Raw genomic sequence first — 15,191 nt, forward strand, 5'->3', positions numbered from 1 at the left:
TGAGAAAAGGACATGTTGCGTGAGTTTGAGGGGCTGGGGTTTACAGCATGAAGAGCTTGAGGTGACGATGCATGATTCATATGGAGAGGTTGGGTAGGTCGATTTCGACTCATGGTTCGCTCCTCCAAGGTAAGAATCGACCTGCATTTTAGAAGAGATGGAAGCGGGTCTTGATGGCGCAAGACAAAGGCAATGTTGTCAAACTTTGGTGACAATCCATTAAGGAGATATGTAACTAATGTTTGTTCAGACACCGGTGATCCTATGTTTGCGAGTAAATCTGAAATCACCTTCATTCTTTCACAATAATCAGAGATGGAGAGATCGCCTAGAGTTAGGGTTCGAAGTTCCTGATCAAGCTCAATTGCCCTAGTTTGTTTGTTGTCTCTGAAAAGAGTTTCCAGATCAGTCCATACGGTATGAGCAGTAGCACCTGGTTTGAGGATCAAGTTGAGAAGACTTTGAGTGACAGTTCCATAGATCCACATCTTGATGAGATCATCAAGATTGGACCAAGCTACATCGTTGGCATCTGCGGGTTTAGAAGTGCCTGTGAGATGACCTTTAACTCCAAAACTGTTGCAGTGGGTCTGGAAGAGTTCTTTCCAAGTATCATAATTCAGCTTGTGAAGATCCAGAATCAGAGGAATGTAGACTTTAATGTTGGTTACACCAAAAGGTTTGGTGTTCTTGGATGATTCAGACATTCTTGAGGCAGATTAGAGAGGAGCGATTGAAAGAGGGGAGAAGCAGAGCACAGAATTGCCGAGAGCAAGAAGAAGGCGGCGATAGGTTTAGAGAAAAAACCGGGAGGCGCTCTGATACAAATACAATACTTGGGCCTAAGGTAATATACATACATACATGCTACGCTAATAGACATATCCACTAATCTTCTCCGGCGACATTTCCGATGTTCTTTAACTCCAAATACATTTTTAATCTGAGTTTTATTGAAGAAATCGAACCCAGAAAAAGAACTCACAAAACACACCCAACTGTGTGTTCTTGGTGTTTGTGTGTGAAAGTTCGAATCTTGAAGAGGAAGATAAAGAACCCAAGAACTTAAACCTAGATTCTCTCTATCTTCTCTCTTTATCATTTGAAACACATCCAACGCACACATCATTGTTCTGCGAAAATTAGAAATCTCCAGATTCAAATGGGTTTTGAAATTGTTTAGGGTTTCTTGATGTTCGAGTTTGGGTTTGTGAAACGATTTTCCAGATTCGAGTTAGGGTTTCGATTGCATGTTGCAGATCCGCCTGTTCTTCAACCTTTTTTCGCCATAGCAGATCTTGATTGTTGTACAATATTATAACTTTGGATTCAAACAAAAACTCAACACTCACCAACAGATTTACCATATTTAAAGATGAAGATTCGGGTTTTTAAATGAGTGTACCAATCAGATCGAAAGGGTCGTGTTAATCAAACCTAGTTGGGGAAAACTCACTACAATCGATTTGTTATTGCTGTTGCTTTTTGAACTTATCAGAAACTTTACCCTTTTCTTTTTAGGGTTTTACAACACACTAATGTAGCATACGAAATGTGGGTTTCCTTTCACAAGTATGAGTTTAATAGTTTCTACGTAAACAAATGTGATGAATCTGAACATTCTTTTTTTTCCCTGATATGGGATCTGAACAGGCCATACATGAAGAAACAAGATTTAAGAAACATTTTTTGAAATTAATTTTATGTGATTTATCAATGGAGAAGAATGAAACAAAAAAAACGGAAATGTCGCCGGAGAAGATGACCGGAGATGTCGCCGATGCTTGCATCCACCGGAAAAGCCGCCGGAGGTGGAACTCAACCCCCAAAATAGGTTTTACCTGCTATTGTAGGCAATATTGGTATGTTTTAAACAAAAAAACAAGTTTAATGGTTAATAGTCGGCCAAAAAAAGTTAAGTGACCAAATATATACAAAATATATAGTTGATTACCCTTTCAAATCATTATCCCTATTCAATTCTCACCCAAATTTTCTAAACACGAATGAGCAAAAAAAATATAAGTCCTGTTTCCCTTTCTAACAATTATAGTTGTTAAATACTTAAGGAACAATTCATTCTAAAATAGATTAAATTTTTTGAAAACAAAAAGTGGTAAATTTAAATGCATGCCCAAAGGTGCCCATGGACCTTAGACATTTGTGACACGTAAAGCTAATATCGGGTATACTATGCACCAGTTACCTGTACTTTTTGGGTACCCATGTTTATAGGAAAGGTTTGGTTGGTCTACGTACATCATGTTTATATTCTTCTTCAGTTGCTTGATCCCACGAATCTCATAGATAATTCAGTGACAGAAAGACTGGAGATGAGCCTTCAAACATAGCTCGTTTGTGCAATAGATCATGTCAACAAACTATTCACATAAGCTTCCACCATTTCCAGTGTAACTGCAACTGTTATTACAAAATCTTATCATATTCACCATAAATGATTGACACAAAAGAGTTACGAGACTTATCAAAGTGGCAGATGGAGACCACTTATCCTTACAAGTTTATGGTTTTGTAGTTTTCTGGATGTTTAAACACTTTTTCACACCCAAGTTTCAGAAAAACATATTGTCTCTGAGACTGAGCATGACCCAAGCTAGACATCGAGGCATAATACATTTCACTCACATGCCTCATAGTGTCATGTTACCAACAAATATAAATTAGTTCTTGCAGCCATAGGCGAAACAGAAGCATTTGACTAAGGGGGGCCAAAACAAAACTCTATAAACAAGCTTAATTTAATTAAAAGTTATACCATAACAAAAAAGTCTAAACAAGTAACAAACACTAAAAGAAACAAGATCATTACCGGCGACATTATTAGCGGTGACATCGGCTTTTAGCGGCGACTCAAGCTTGAGTCGCCGCTAATAATGTCGCCGATAATGCGTTGAGGCCGAATCCGCACTAACACCTTCCGGTAAATCTCAATCGTTCGATCGATTATCTAATCCAACGATTGGGGTTCATTGTCGCGCAAAGTCAATACCAACAACAATTTGTCGCTGCTAAAGGTCGAAATTGTCGCAGCTAAAGGTGGAATAAAAAAAGACGCCGTAACCTTCCCTCCACAATTGTCACCGCTGTTGATGATTGTCGCCGCTAAATACTTAAGTGTCGCCAATAAAGGCCATAAAGAAACGACGTTGAACTTCACTTTCTGCTTATTTCGTGTATTCATCTCGCTTCTGTTTTTTTCTTCCCCCGTTTTCTCTGCATCATCATCGATTCCGACGAAGGGGACTCCCCATTGTGAGATTATTGATCAAAGGGGTTTAGGGCTTCAATTACTCCAGTGAAAAGGGCTTCAACTCCGACGGAAACCATGCATCTTGGGTAAAAGGTAGCTTCAACTTCTTATTTCTCTTTCTCTTTCTCTTATAACATCGATTTCCAGCTCCATCTTCTAATTAATTGCAAAATACTTGTCAATTTCAGTTTTTTGGCCTCTTTTGTTGGAATCAACCCCTTGCACCTGGTGCAAAACAGAAAACAGAGTACAAGAGAAGAAGAACAGGGGAAGCTTTTGGGACTATTTTCTCGTTTTATTCTCAGGTGCTTAAACTCAAAATGGAAAGGAGCGTACTACATAAAGCAAAGAAATCCCTAAAAGATAGCAACAAACTATCCATGATCTATTTCTACTAAAGAAAACGGAATTGATGGCCTACATGGCCTTTTACTTATTCAAACATAAAAATTAACTAAAATTCCCCTGAAGAGGGTCCAAGTCTTTTGAACACGTTTGGATTAAATCCAACATGCTCTCCCTTAATCCAAAGTGTTCAGGTCATGCCATTGCTTTTAAATTCAGAACTTGTTACCTGTTGTACTCCCAGTAGGTCTCTCATCTCTAGAAATTGAGTCTTCCTCATTGACTTAGTAAAGATGTCGGCTCTATGTTTCTTGCTGCACACATGCTGGAAAACAATGTCATTTTCCTCCACACGTTTACAAATGAAATGGTATCTCATGTCAATATGTTTGCTTTTCCCGTGGAATACAAGATTTTTTGCCAAGTCCAAAGTAGACTTGTTATCAATGTACAACACTGGTGCCTTGATCTTGTAGTTAGTTACTTCACTTAACAGTCGTCAGATCCAAATCGCTTGGCATGTTGTTGAGGTGGCTGCCATGAATTCTGCTTCACATGATGAAAGGTCTACACAACGCTGCTTTAATGATCCCCATGTGACCAAATTCTCATTTAGATAAAATACCATTCCACTCGTACTTCTTCTATCGTTCACATCTCTTGCTAAGTCGTTATCAGTGTACCGGGTGATAACACTTTCTCTATTACCCTTGCCATAGACCAGACCATAGTCTGTGTTCCCTTTCACGTATCTTAAGATGTGTTTCACTACTTTCATATGTTGAACTGTGGGTCTCTCCATGAATCTACTTACCAGTCCAACAACATAACTGATGTTGGGTCGGGTATGGGTCAGGTATCGCAGTGCACCAACCACGCTCCTATACTCCGTGACATTAACCTATACTCCATCCTCATCCTTGGTTAGTTCCAATTTAGGTTCCATTGGGTACTTACAAGGATTGCACTCCTCCATTCAAGTCTTAGCTAGTATTTTCTTGGCATATGCTCTTTGCTTTAGAGTGATTGTTCCTTCATGCTGATGGACTTCAGTTCCAAGATAATATGAGAGTTTTCCCAGATCACTCATCTCAAATTCCCTGTTTATCTGTTCTTTGAAGCATGTTATCTCATTTTTATAGTCACCTGTAACTATGAGGTCGTCTACATACACACCCACGATCAGTGTTTTTCCCTTTGTGTTCCTTGTATATACAACATATTCTTCCAAGCACCTTTTGAACCTAATTTTCTTGAGATACTTATTGAGTCTTGAATTCCAAGCTCTTGGTGCTTGTCGAAATCCGTATAACGCCTTGGTTAACTTGTACACCTTGTTTTGTTGATCATGATTCAAAAAGCCCTCCAGTTAGGTCACATAAACTTCTTGTTCCAACTCACCATTTAGGAATGTAGATTTGACATCGAGGTGGTGCACAACCCATCCGTTATTACCTGAAAGTGCAAGTAAAATACATATAGTTTCCATTCGAGCTACCGGAGCAAATACCTCATCGAAGTCGATGCCTTCTTTCTGGACATATACCTTTGCCACTAAACGAGCTTTATGCTTCAATACCTTTCCACTCGGATCTTTTTTCACATTGTAGACCCATTTGAGCCCGATTGCTTTTCGACCCGGTGGTAGATCTACAAGAGTCCATGTTTTGTTCTTTACAATTGCATCAAGTTCACATTTCATTACACTATTCCATTCATTATATTTGCTACCTGTAGCATATGGGGCTGGTTCTTCACAATCATCCAACATTATAATCTGTTCACATTCATCATACAGATCAGTTAGAAGTCTATACCTCTTAGGAGCTCTTCCACTATAACATCCCAAAATTTTCAACAAATTTAAACTTTTCAAAACAACCCATTTATTAACAAAAGTGTCTACAAAAACATTGTCTCCAAAACATGATTTAAAATCAGAGTCTCCCAAGATTCAATCTGTTGTAAAACCAACGATGTGTATGGTCACGCCTTCACCTTGCCATGAATCATCTGAAGAACCTGAAACCATAAACAAAACTGTAAGCACAAAGCAGTAAGTTCCCCCAAAGTACCAACACAAAAACAGATAACACATATACAACAACAGCATGTACTGGGTCCACAACTAAAAGACTGGATTACCCCTGAGCCCACAGTATGAATCTGGCTTGCCTATTGGGCCCACAGCCCATATCTAGCCTGCTCATGAGCCCACATCATAAGTCTGGCTTGCCCTCGGGGCCCATAGCTTATGTTTGGCTTGCTCCCAACCCAAATAGTCATCGGACTGGAATACCAATGTTCATCCCTCAGTACGAGTCTAGCATACCAACTGGTCCTCAGCTCGTATCTGGAATGATACTGAGCCCTCAGTATGAGTCTGACATACCCTACCTGACCCTCAGCTCATATCTGGAATGCACCTGAGCCCTCAGTATGAGTCTGGTATGCCATACCTAACCCTCAGTTCATATCTGGAATGCACCTAAGCCCTTAGTATGAGTCTGGTATGCCCTACCCGACCCTCAGCTCATATCTGGAATGCTCTAGCGTTTGTTAGCAACAGTACAAAGCAGTACAACCTCAACCCAACTCAATATGCCGACAGATAACACACATATACATATAATCATGCAGACAGAATCATAGGTAGTCCTACTGATCTACCAGTCTAGCATATCGGCAACTAGCATATAATGATGCAGATCTATTCCATACTCGGCATATCAACAATATCAGGTTATCAAACCAATGGGTCGGCCTTGGTGCCTTCGACCCGAAAGTACAGTAAGGAAAACTCACCTCACACTGCCAAAACATACAGACGATCCCTTGCTGTTGGCTGATAGATCCTCGAACTATCAATATCAAGACATCACCCCATCAACAGCTGATCTCACGAAAAATCTCCGACTGCAGATCTGCTAAAATCTACGCTTTATCAAATACCGTAATGACAACCCATCAACATCTAGCCCCTGACTCACACTATGAGTCCAATTTGGGTAAAAAAAACCTTTTTACCCTTCCTCAAGCTTGGCCCAACTAGATGACCAAAGACCCAAAATCCAAAATGACATCTAAGGCTCATATATGGCCCAATTTTCCAAATTTTGCCCAATTACTTTCGTGGTCCTTCACCCAAGAAGGTCTAACAAGACACAACAACCCAACCATAAAAATCAAGATGGCCCAATATGGTCCAACACAACCAGGCCCAACACGAAAGAGCCCAAGTCTGCCTAGTACGCGGGGCGTACTCAGCATGTATGCTCAGCGTACAGCATGAAAGGCTTGTACGTGGGACGTACATACTTGTACTAAATTGTATTTAACTATCTCACTGCCAAAGTACAATGCCTTAAATTTTTTTATGGTTGGTCCTTTTCTTTTTATTATTCTTACTATAAACAACTCATCTTTTCTCATATATTTTGTTAGAGAGAACAAGGATTTTCTTTATATTTTAATAAAGTCATTGTTATTGACTAACGGGTTCAAATATTGATACCAATCTTTCATGTTGTTTTTGTGAAGTGACTGTTGACTAAGAGGTTTAAATAGTGATGACATTTAACATAGAGGTTTATATAGGGACAACATTGCAATTAGATGTTAATCTTGATGGGTTTAGGCTGGAACATGGCATAAACTTTGTGGATAGAAAGAGTAACCATGTTGCTGGAAACAAGGTCGTGATGCGAAGGATAATGGTGTAGTGTGTGGTTAACTCAACTCACGGGGGGAGGATGTTGTTGGTTATCCTTTGTTTAGTAAGAAATGTTAGTAAGTTGGTTTTGTAGGTGACAAGTGTACTTACATTGATATTAGTTGTAAGAAATTATAATATGATTTAAATTATAATGCCATAATTTTGGTTAAATCAATGACTTAGTATCAAATTTGAAGCTCTGGTTTCACTTTAAAAGTCAAACATGGCTTAAAGAACTCAAAAGAGTCAAGTCAAGTCCCTTGAGTCTGAATTTGGAGATTAAAAAACAATAATGATTTAAAGGTTACCTCATTGTGGGTTTCAGTAATCACTCCGAACCGGAACCACTCCAATTGGTTACGATTTCGTAATTAGCGGTTAATAACCATTTCGGTTGCAAAATCAGATTCCCGTTCGTGATGCTTGCCCCTGAATGATAACCACCAAATATTGAATATAATCGAGTAATTTGTTGTTTCATGACATTAAAGTAAAATTTCGTATCGATTTTAAAATTTTACATTGATTTTAAATTTAAATTGATTATAATGTTAAACTTTTATTTTAGTGTTATTATAGTGTTTTAGTTTCATTTTTTCTCACTTATAGCACTCAGCTTTCGTGTTATTGTTGATTATAGCATTTCACTTTTGTATCTTTTATTATATTGAACTTTCATTTTAATATCAATTATAGCATTTTACTTTTATTTTTTCAATTGCAACATGCAACTTTCATTTTAATGTCTAATATATCACTTTACTTTCATTTATTTTTAACTATCGCATTAAATTGTCATGCTAATTTCAATTATTGCATTTTATTTTATTTTTCAATTCTAGCGTTCAACTTTCATGTTAATATCGATTATAAGATTTACTTTCATATTAATGATAATTATAGCATTTGTAGGTCAGTTATAACATTTTTCATTTATTGTGACTTATAACATTTTACTTTCATGTAAATGGCATTCATAGTCATCCAACTTTTATTTTAATGTATAAATCTTTTATTAGTCATTACGACTTAGAATTATCAATAATGTTTTTTTTTTCTCAACCGTGGTTTCCATGGGTTTAAACCTAGTATATTTAAATATATATATATATATATATATATATATATATATATATATATATATATATATATATATATATGTTACGCCCGGACTCTGGTACGCATTTATTTACAAATTATTCTTGTTTGAAAGGCTACTCGACGAGTTGGAAGCCCCAGACTCGTCGAGTAGAAGTTAGTCTTGGACGTGGGATTCAACCACCTACTCGATGAGTCAAGAGCCCTCGACTCGGAGAGTAGGCCTGACAGAGTGAAACCCTAATTTCGGGGTTTTGCACCCTATTTAAGCATCTTAATCCCCACCCATTGGCCTCATTTACAGCCTCCTTGTCCCAAACCCTAATCCACAAAACCCTAGAGCATCTTGTGAGTGTGTGAACCATTTGTAAGAAATCTTTTGTGCTCTTGAAGCTTGAAGAAGAAGGAGGAGTTAGAAGGCTCAATAGGAAGAGAGTAGATCCAGAAACTACACTTCTTTGGCTACATTTTCTGGTAATCAAGTTTCTATCTTGACCTCTAGTTCATTATATCTCTTCCTTTCCCTTTTATAAAGGTTTTGGACCAAGAATGATAACCTTTGGAGAATGGACGACCCAAGTGGATAATCTTCCAGATCTAGGACCTAGAGGGGCTGTTATTACATAAAAGTGCAAACTTTATGCCATTGGAGCCCTCATGCAAGCCATAGAATATCATTTTGGCCTTTTTAGCCCAAAGGGCCATGCATGTGGGGAAAAGGTGGGAACTTTATGTGCCCAAGTAGTGTTGGGGGTTTAGATCTGAGGTTGTAAGCTTTAGTTTGGTGTATGGAGGGCTTAAGGACCAAGTTCTAGGTCCCAAGGAATTAGGGTTTGAGCTACACCCTTTAAGAAGGGGTATTAAGGGGTAAAGTCAGAAACTTTACCCTTAAAAAGACTTTTTCAGGGGTTATGTGAAGTATGAAGCTTAGATCTGAAGTGTAGCGGCTTAATCTGTTAAGATAGCCCAAACAGACAGGAGAACTCGGCGAGTTCAGTAACGGACTCGACGAGTTGAAGTCGGGTTGTCCCGATTGTAAGCCAGGTTGAACTCGACGAGTCTATGAAGGGACTCGACGAGTTGACTCGGTTGACCACGAGTCTGAGTAGTACAGGAACTCGCCGAGTTGGGAGATAACTCGACGTGTTGGATTGACTAGGAGTTGACCTTGACTTTGACTTTGACCAGGATGTTGACTTTGACCAGGGGTAAAATGGTCATTTTACCCTGAGAAGGATTATCAAATTTTTATTAAGTGTGATTGTGACATTGATAGTCGGGGAGTCGTTGGAGCAGCCGTCAAAGATTCCTCAGACGAGATTTCATAGCTAGCATTCGAGGTGAGTTTTCATCAGTAGGAACGGGTCTGCGGCACCAAGGTCGGCCCGCAGTATGATTATGTTAGTAGTTGAGTGTGGTCGAGGCCCGTACCTCCTAGTTAGCTGAGTGTGGGTGGGGCCCGTATCTCATAGCTTAGTCTGATTATGGATATATGCCTGATTGATAGAATTAGTTATACTTGTTGTCTGTGTGATACTTGTATGTATGTCTAGTAGATGAGTGTGGGAGGGGCCCGTATCTCATAGCAGCTGAGTGTGGGCGGGGCCCGTATCTCATAGCAGCCGAGTGTGGGTGGGGCCCGTATCTCGTAGTAGCTGAGTGTGGGCGGGGCCCGTATCTCAGAGTCAGCGGAGTGTGGACGGGGCCCGTATCTCCCAGTTAGCGGAGTGTGGGCGGGGCCCGTATCTCCTAGTTGCATGTTATGTGTATGGTATGTGGTAGTTTGGGGAGACTCACTAAGCTTCGTGCTTACAGTTTTCAGTTTTGGTTTCAGGTACTTTCGGTAGCAAGGGGAAGGGCTCGGGATGATTGCAGCGCACACACCATTTGTTTTAGACTGGGATGTTTATACTCTGATATTTTGATATACACTGATATGATGTTTGAGATATTATGACATGTGTTTTGGATAACTATGGTTTTATTAATAATTAAAAACGAAATTTTTGGTCTGTATTTTTGAGATGTTTCAATATATATAAAGGATGGTTCAAATGAAGACACCCCCTAAAATGAGTATGTGAGGACAACTATTAGCCATTAGATTAATCAATTAAATGTTATTAATAATATTAAGTTTTTCTATTTTTAAAATAATTTCAAAATGGAATTTAATACTACAAAATCCGAAGAGGGCTAAAATAGTAAAGTTGCATATGGAATTCAAAAGGCAACTTAGCTGGCTTCTCAATCAATTTCGATCATGTCCCCTGATCTTCTCCTGCAAAATCATTTTGTAGTTCTAAAGGATTTATCAAAAAAATTTCATAGATTTTCTGAGAATCAAAAACCCTCTCAAGATAATCCGATCGATTGCATTCCAGTATAAATATGTTAGCAGCATAAAAGGAACCGCGAATGAGAACTCTACGAAGCGCTTCGAGAATGAAGGCAATGGCGTAGTTGTCGAAGTTTTCAAACACCGAAAGTACTGCAATCGATCTTGATGAAGATGATTTTGTTAACATTAAGGTATGTATTACTTCTAAGTTGATTGTGAGTTAGTGTTTTTATAAACATGACATTTTGTGGGGTTTTTTTATGTTTACTGAGTTAAACTACAATGTCGATCATATTCAACAAGGAAGAGATTTTGAATCAAAGCATTTTGTGAACGATGATGTTATATTCATATAGAAAGTTAGGGTTTTTTTTGTTTATGAAACATAGTTGATTAATATAAGTATATAATGACATTGTATTCTAGTTTGCATGTGTAGGTAAATAATAACTAAAGTTTGTAATACTTCCTATTTGATTGTATGTTAGGGTTTAAAAAAACGATTTTTGGGTTTTTTTGTGTGTGATGTTTAGTGAGTAAGAGTACTCTATTAATCATATTCTACAAGGAAATATTTATTGAATACAACCATTTTGTGAAGAATAAGTTTAATTATATTGGTATAACAAGTTAAGAGTTTTTTTTGTTGCTAAAACATGACTGATACCACAGATATAAGAAACTTATAAAGAATCATGTAGTTTGGTATAAACATTTGTTATGTTTATGTATTACCGTTAGTAATTTTTTTTTTTGTTATGGTTATTGAGTAAAATTTTTCTACTGATCATATTCTATAAGGGAATAGTTATATAATACAAGCAATTTGTGAAAAATTAGTTTTAATTATCAAGTTAAATTTATGTTGTTGCTACAAAACGAATTGAAATGACTTGTATAAGAAATTTAAAAGAATCATGGTTCTTATTATTAAAGTTTGTTATGTTTATGTAGTACAATTAATAATTTTATTGTGTATTAACTTTTACAGGATCATCAAGTGTTGCTATTCTGGATTCCTACATGGTTGATGAGATAAAAAAGAGAAAGGTTCACAGTGGAAGAAATTGTTTAAGAAATCATAATAGATAGAGCAGTTAGAAGATGTAACTGAATATAAGAAAAAAAAGCTACCAAGAATAACAATGCTGTGGAAAAAATTGATGATGAAGTTAATGAAAGAAGGATGAAGGTAAAGAATGATAAGATTAGATACGAAGTTAATGAAAGAAGAACAAAGGCAAAAAAATGATAAAAACATCAATTTAGAAGTACCAAATGAGATAACTAAGGTGGGTAAAAGGAAAGAATGATAAAACATCAATTTAGAAGTACCAAATGAGAAGGAGGTAAAAAATGTTACAAAACTTAGAAGGTTAACTACACGTATGTCACCAAATTCGTTGTATCTTGCGCTTAAAAGCCTATCAAAAGACCAAAGAAAAATGGTAAATGATATAGGGTTTGGTGCATTCATAGGCATGGATATGTATTCATTGCCAAGGAAACTATGTTATTGCCTTGTTGACAATTTCGTAAGCAGCACATGTGCAATCAGGTTGAGAAATGGTGAAGTGAAGATTACCAAAGGGAAGTGATTCATACACAACAGTTTTTTGTCATACACAACAATTTATGCATTATAGAGTTGTACAATACAACACTTTAAAGCACAAATTGTTGTGTGCGGAGAAAAAATATTGTGTACGAATAAGTTCCCATTACCAAAGATACAGTGCATTATATGTTTGGACTACCAAATGGTGGGTTAGATTTTAAGACAATGCCAACTTGTGAGATAACAGATCCTTTGCTTGGCTTTTAAGTATTGCTAATTATAAGACAACGACAAATGACATAAAAGCCCTTAAGTTTTCACGAAATGTTTGGTTTTACCCTTTGAGAAGTTTTAAGTTCAATAATGCATGAAATTTTGTCAAATTTGTTCATTTATCACTTTTAGGAGGTCAAGCCGGTAACATGTCTAAGTGGGGGATCCATGTAGGATCTAGTCTGACATGGCGCCACGTCGGCGGCACTGTGGGTCCACATCTCGCCGCTTTTATTTAAAAACTAGGCGTAACCCCGCGCGTTGCGCAAGAATGTATTTAAGTGGTTAAAATAATTATGGGAAAAAATAAAAATATGTTGAAATTTACTTTTTAGTCATGTTTTGGTCATTAACCGAATTATCAAATAACATAAAAATCTATCAACTTATATTTTAATACTATCTAATATAGTTCATACATTATAAACTTTACTTTTACTTTTATAATATGTAATATGTATTATAAGTTTTTGTATAACATTAATATAATCTACTATTATTATGTTCGATAATATTTTTTGGATAAAATAAGAAATAAGTTGTTTTGAATGAGCTATTAATAAACAATATTGAACTAATAAACTTTGTATTACACTATTTATATTACACCAAAACATCGAAGGTTTCATATATAAACTTTCAAATATTAAACATTGAAATTAAGAATGAAGTCATACAAAATATATCATTATACATAAATGTCATCAAGAGTTTTAAAATAATTCGATTAGTAAATATGATATTTAATTTTAATTACATATTTTGCAAAGCGTACGTTTAACTTTATGTTGGTGTGCCGAAAATCATCTTCCTTAATTTGTACCTAAAAGATTAAGGTGAATAGGAATATAAAATAGATATTACTAAGCATTAATATAAATAATTAAAAAGGATATGTGGATCTTCTACCACCGGTTAAAGACAATATACCTCTCTAGTGGTATCGATTCCTATATGAAATTGAAGTAGTCATTCTATGTACACCTTGTTTTCTAATTACATAAACAAATATGAGTAACCCAACATAAAAATGTTATCTTTATGTAGGAAAAATATTTTAGTTAACTAACAAATTAAATAATATAAGTTTAACAGTTAGAATTTTCAAAACATTAATATTTTTATTAATCAATCAATTAAGTAACACATGTTGAAATTTTTACAATCATTATTAAAAAGCATTTAAAATATTAGATTTTAAATGAATTTTGGTTGAAGTGTTTTGACCTCTATTATAATATATATATATATATATATATATATATATATATATATATATATATATATATAAATTTCCTTCTTATTTGATCTTGACTCTATATATATATATATATATATATATATATATATATATAGAGAGAGAGAGAGAGAGAGATGGAAAGTATAACATATGTATGAGTTTTAATTAATTATCTTTTTGAAATGGTACAATTACAAAACAAAAAAACATATTTAAAATATTTAATTAAATATTTTCGACATCACCTTATATAACATATGATCAATATATTAACGATTAAACCACAATATACAACGACTGTATTACAATAATCCAAAAACAAAGAAAATATAAAAACGAATTAGTATAACAAAGTTGCAAATTAAAAGCTCTAATAAAATAGCATATCTCCAAAAGTGGTCATAAGACGTCAACCCAACACAAAAACCTTTAAGTTTGATTTCTTTCTGAAATTTGTATATGATTTGTATGCATGTCTTCCCAAAAGATTGGCTTTTTTATAGTAAACTTTTCACTAAATGCTAATTAAACATAATATAAGTTATAAAACTTTTGAGTGTTAAATCATAATTAAGAAAACTTTTGAGTTGCATTAGTTAAAAAATGGGGTTTCAAATGAATGTGATTTGAGGAAGTTAAAAAATGGGGTTTCAAATGCATGAGATTCAAGAAAAAATGTTAGCTTTATAAGTATGTATGATAGGTAGTTTAGAGAAGGAATTGAAGGTGTCGAGACTCGAACACCAAACCTTTCATCAACAAAGGAAGACCTTTACCACTGGGCTAGACAACATTATGTTTCATTATTCCTTAGTCCGCATATTATGTATATAATGTATATTGATGAAAGAATATAATTGGAATTATTATTATTATTATTATTATTATTATTATTGTTGTTGTTGTTGTTGTAACACCCCGTTTATTTAATAAATAAATAAATGAATTAATGAACGTTTAGTAGCCTTAAAATCAATGATTATATTGCAAGGTGTTGGTTTCAAGGAGCTAGATGTCACAATTTTAAAGATTGGGGGTTAAAAGTGTTAACATAGCTGAAGTTTGATCATTGGACTTAAATTGAGAAGAATTTAGAATGCCGAGGGCTAAAGAGTAAATTCCGGACTTAATTTGGAAGTAATATTGAAGACATGGGCTGCTTGGTAACAATTAGGACTCAATATGAAAGGGAATTATGGAATCGGGGACAAAAGGATAAATATTAGATTTAATTTGAAAAGATCCCATGGGGAGGGACCAAAATTGTAATTATGGAAAAGTTATGTAATGGACCTGGTATATATGCTTTGCGTAACCCTAACCCCAACTTGCTGCTTCAGCCGCCGGGTA

At 35.6% G+C, this 15,191-nt stretch overlaps 1 protein-coding gene across 1 annotated transcript; it reads right to left on the minus strand.

Moving 5' to 3' along the window:
- Positions 1–3,308: 3,308 nt before the first annotated feature.
- On the minus strand, positions 3,309–5,387 carry LOC145104375 (putative mitochondrial protein AtMg00820). The gene is made up of 2 exons (XM_079041635.1): positions 5,072–5,387; positions 3,309–3,427 (listed from the first exon to the last, which is right to left on the minus strand). The coding sequence occupies exons 1-2, from the start codon at positions 5,385–5,387 to the stop codon at positions 3,309–3,311; spliced, it is 435 nt and encodes a 144-aa protein (XP_078897761.1).
- Positions 5,388–15,191: the final 9,804 nt, after the last annotated feature.

This window comes from Lactuca virosa, chromosome 4 (genome assembly GCF_052849685.1).
Source record: "Lactuca virosa cultivar CGN04683 chromosome 4, Lactuca_virosa_CGN04683_v6, whole genome shotgun sequence".
NCBI lineage: Eukaryota > Viridiplantae > Streptophyta > Magnoliopsida > Asterales > Asteraceae > Lactuca > Lactuca virosa.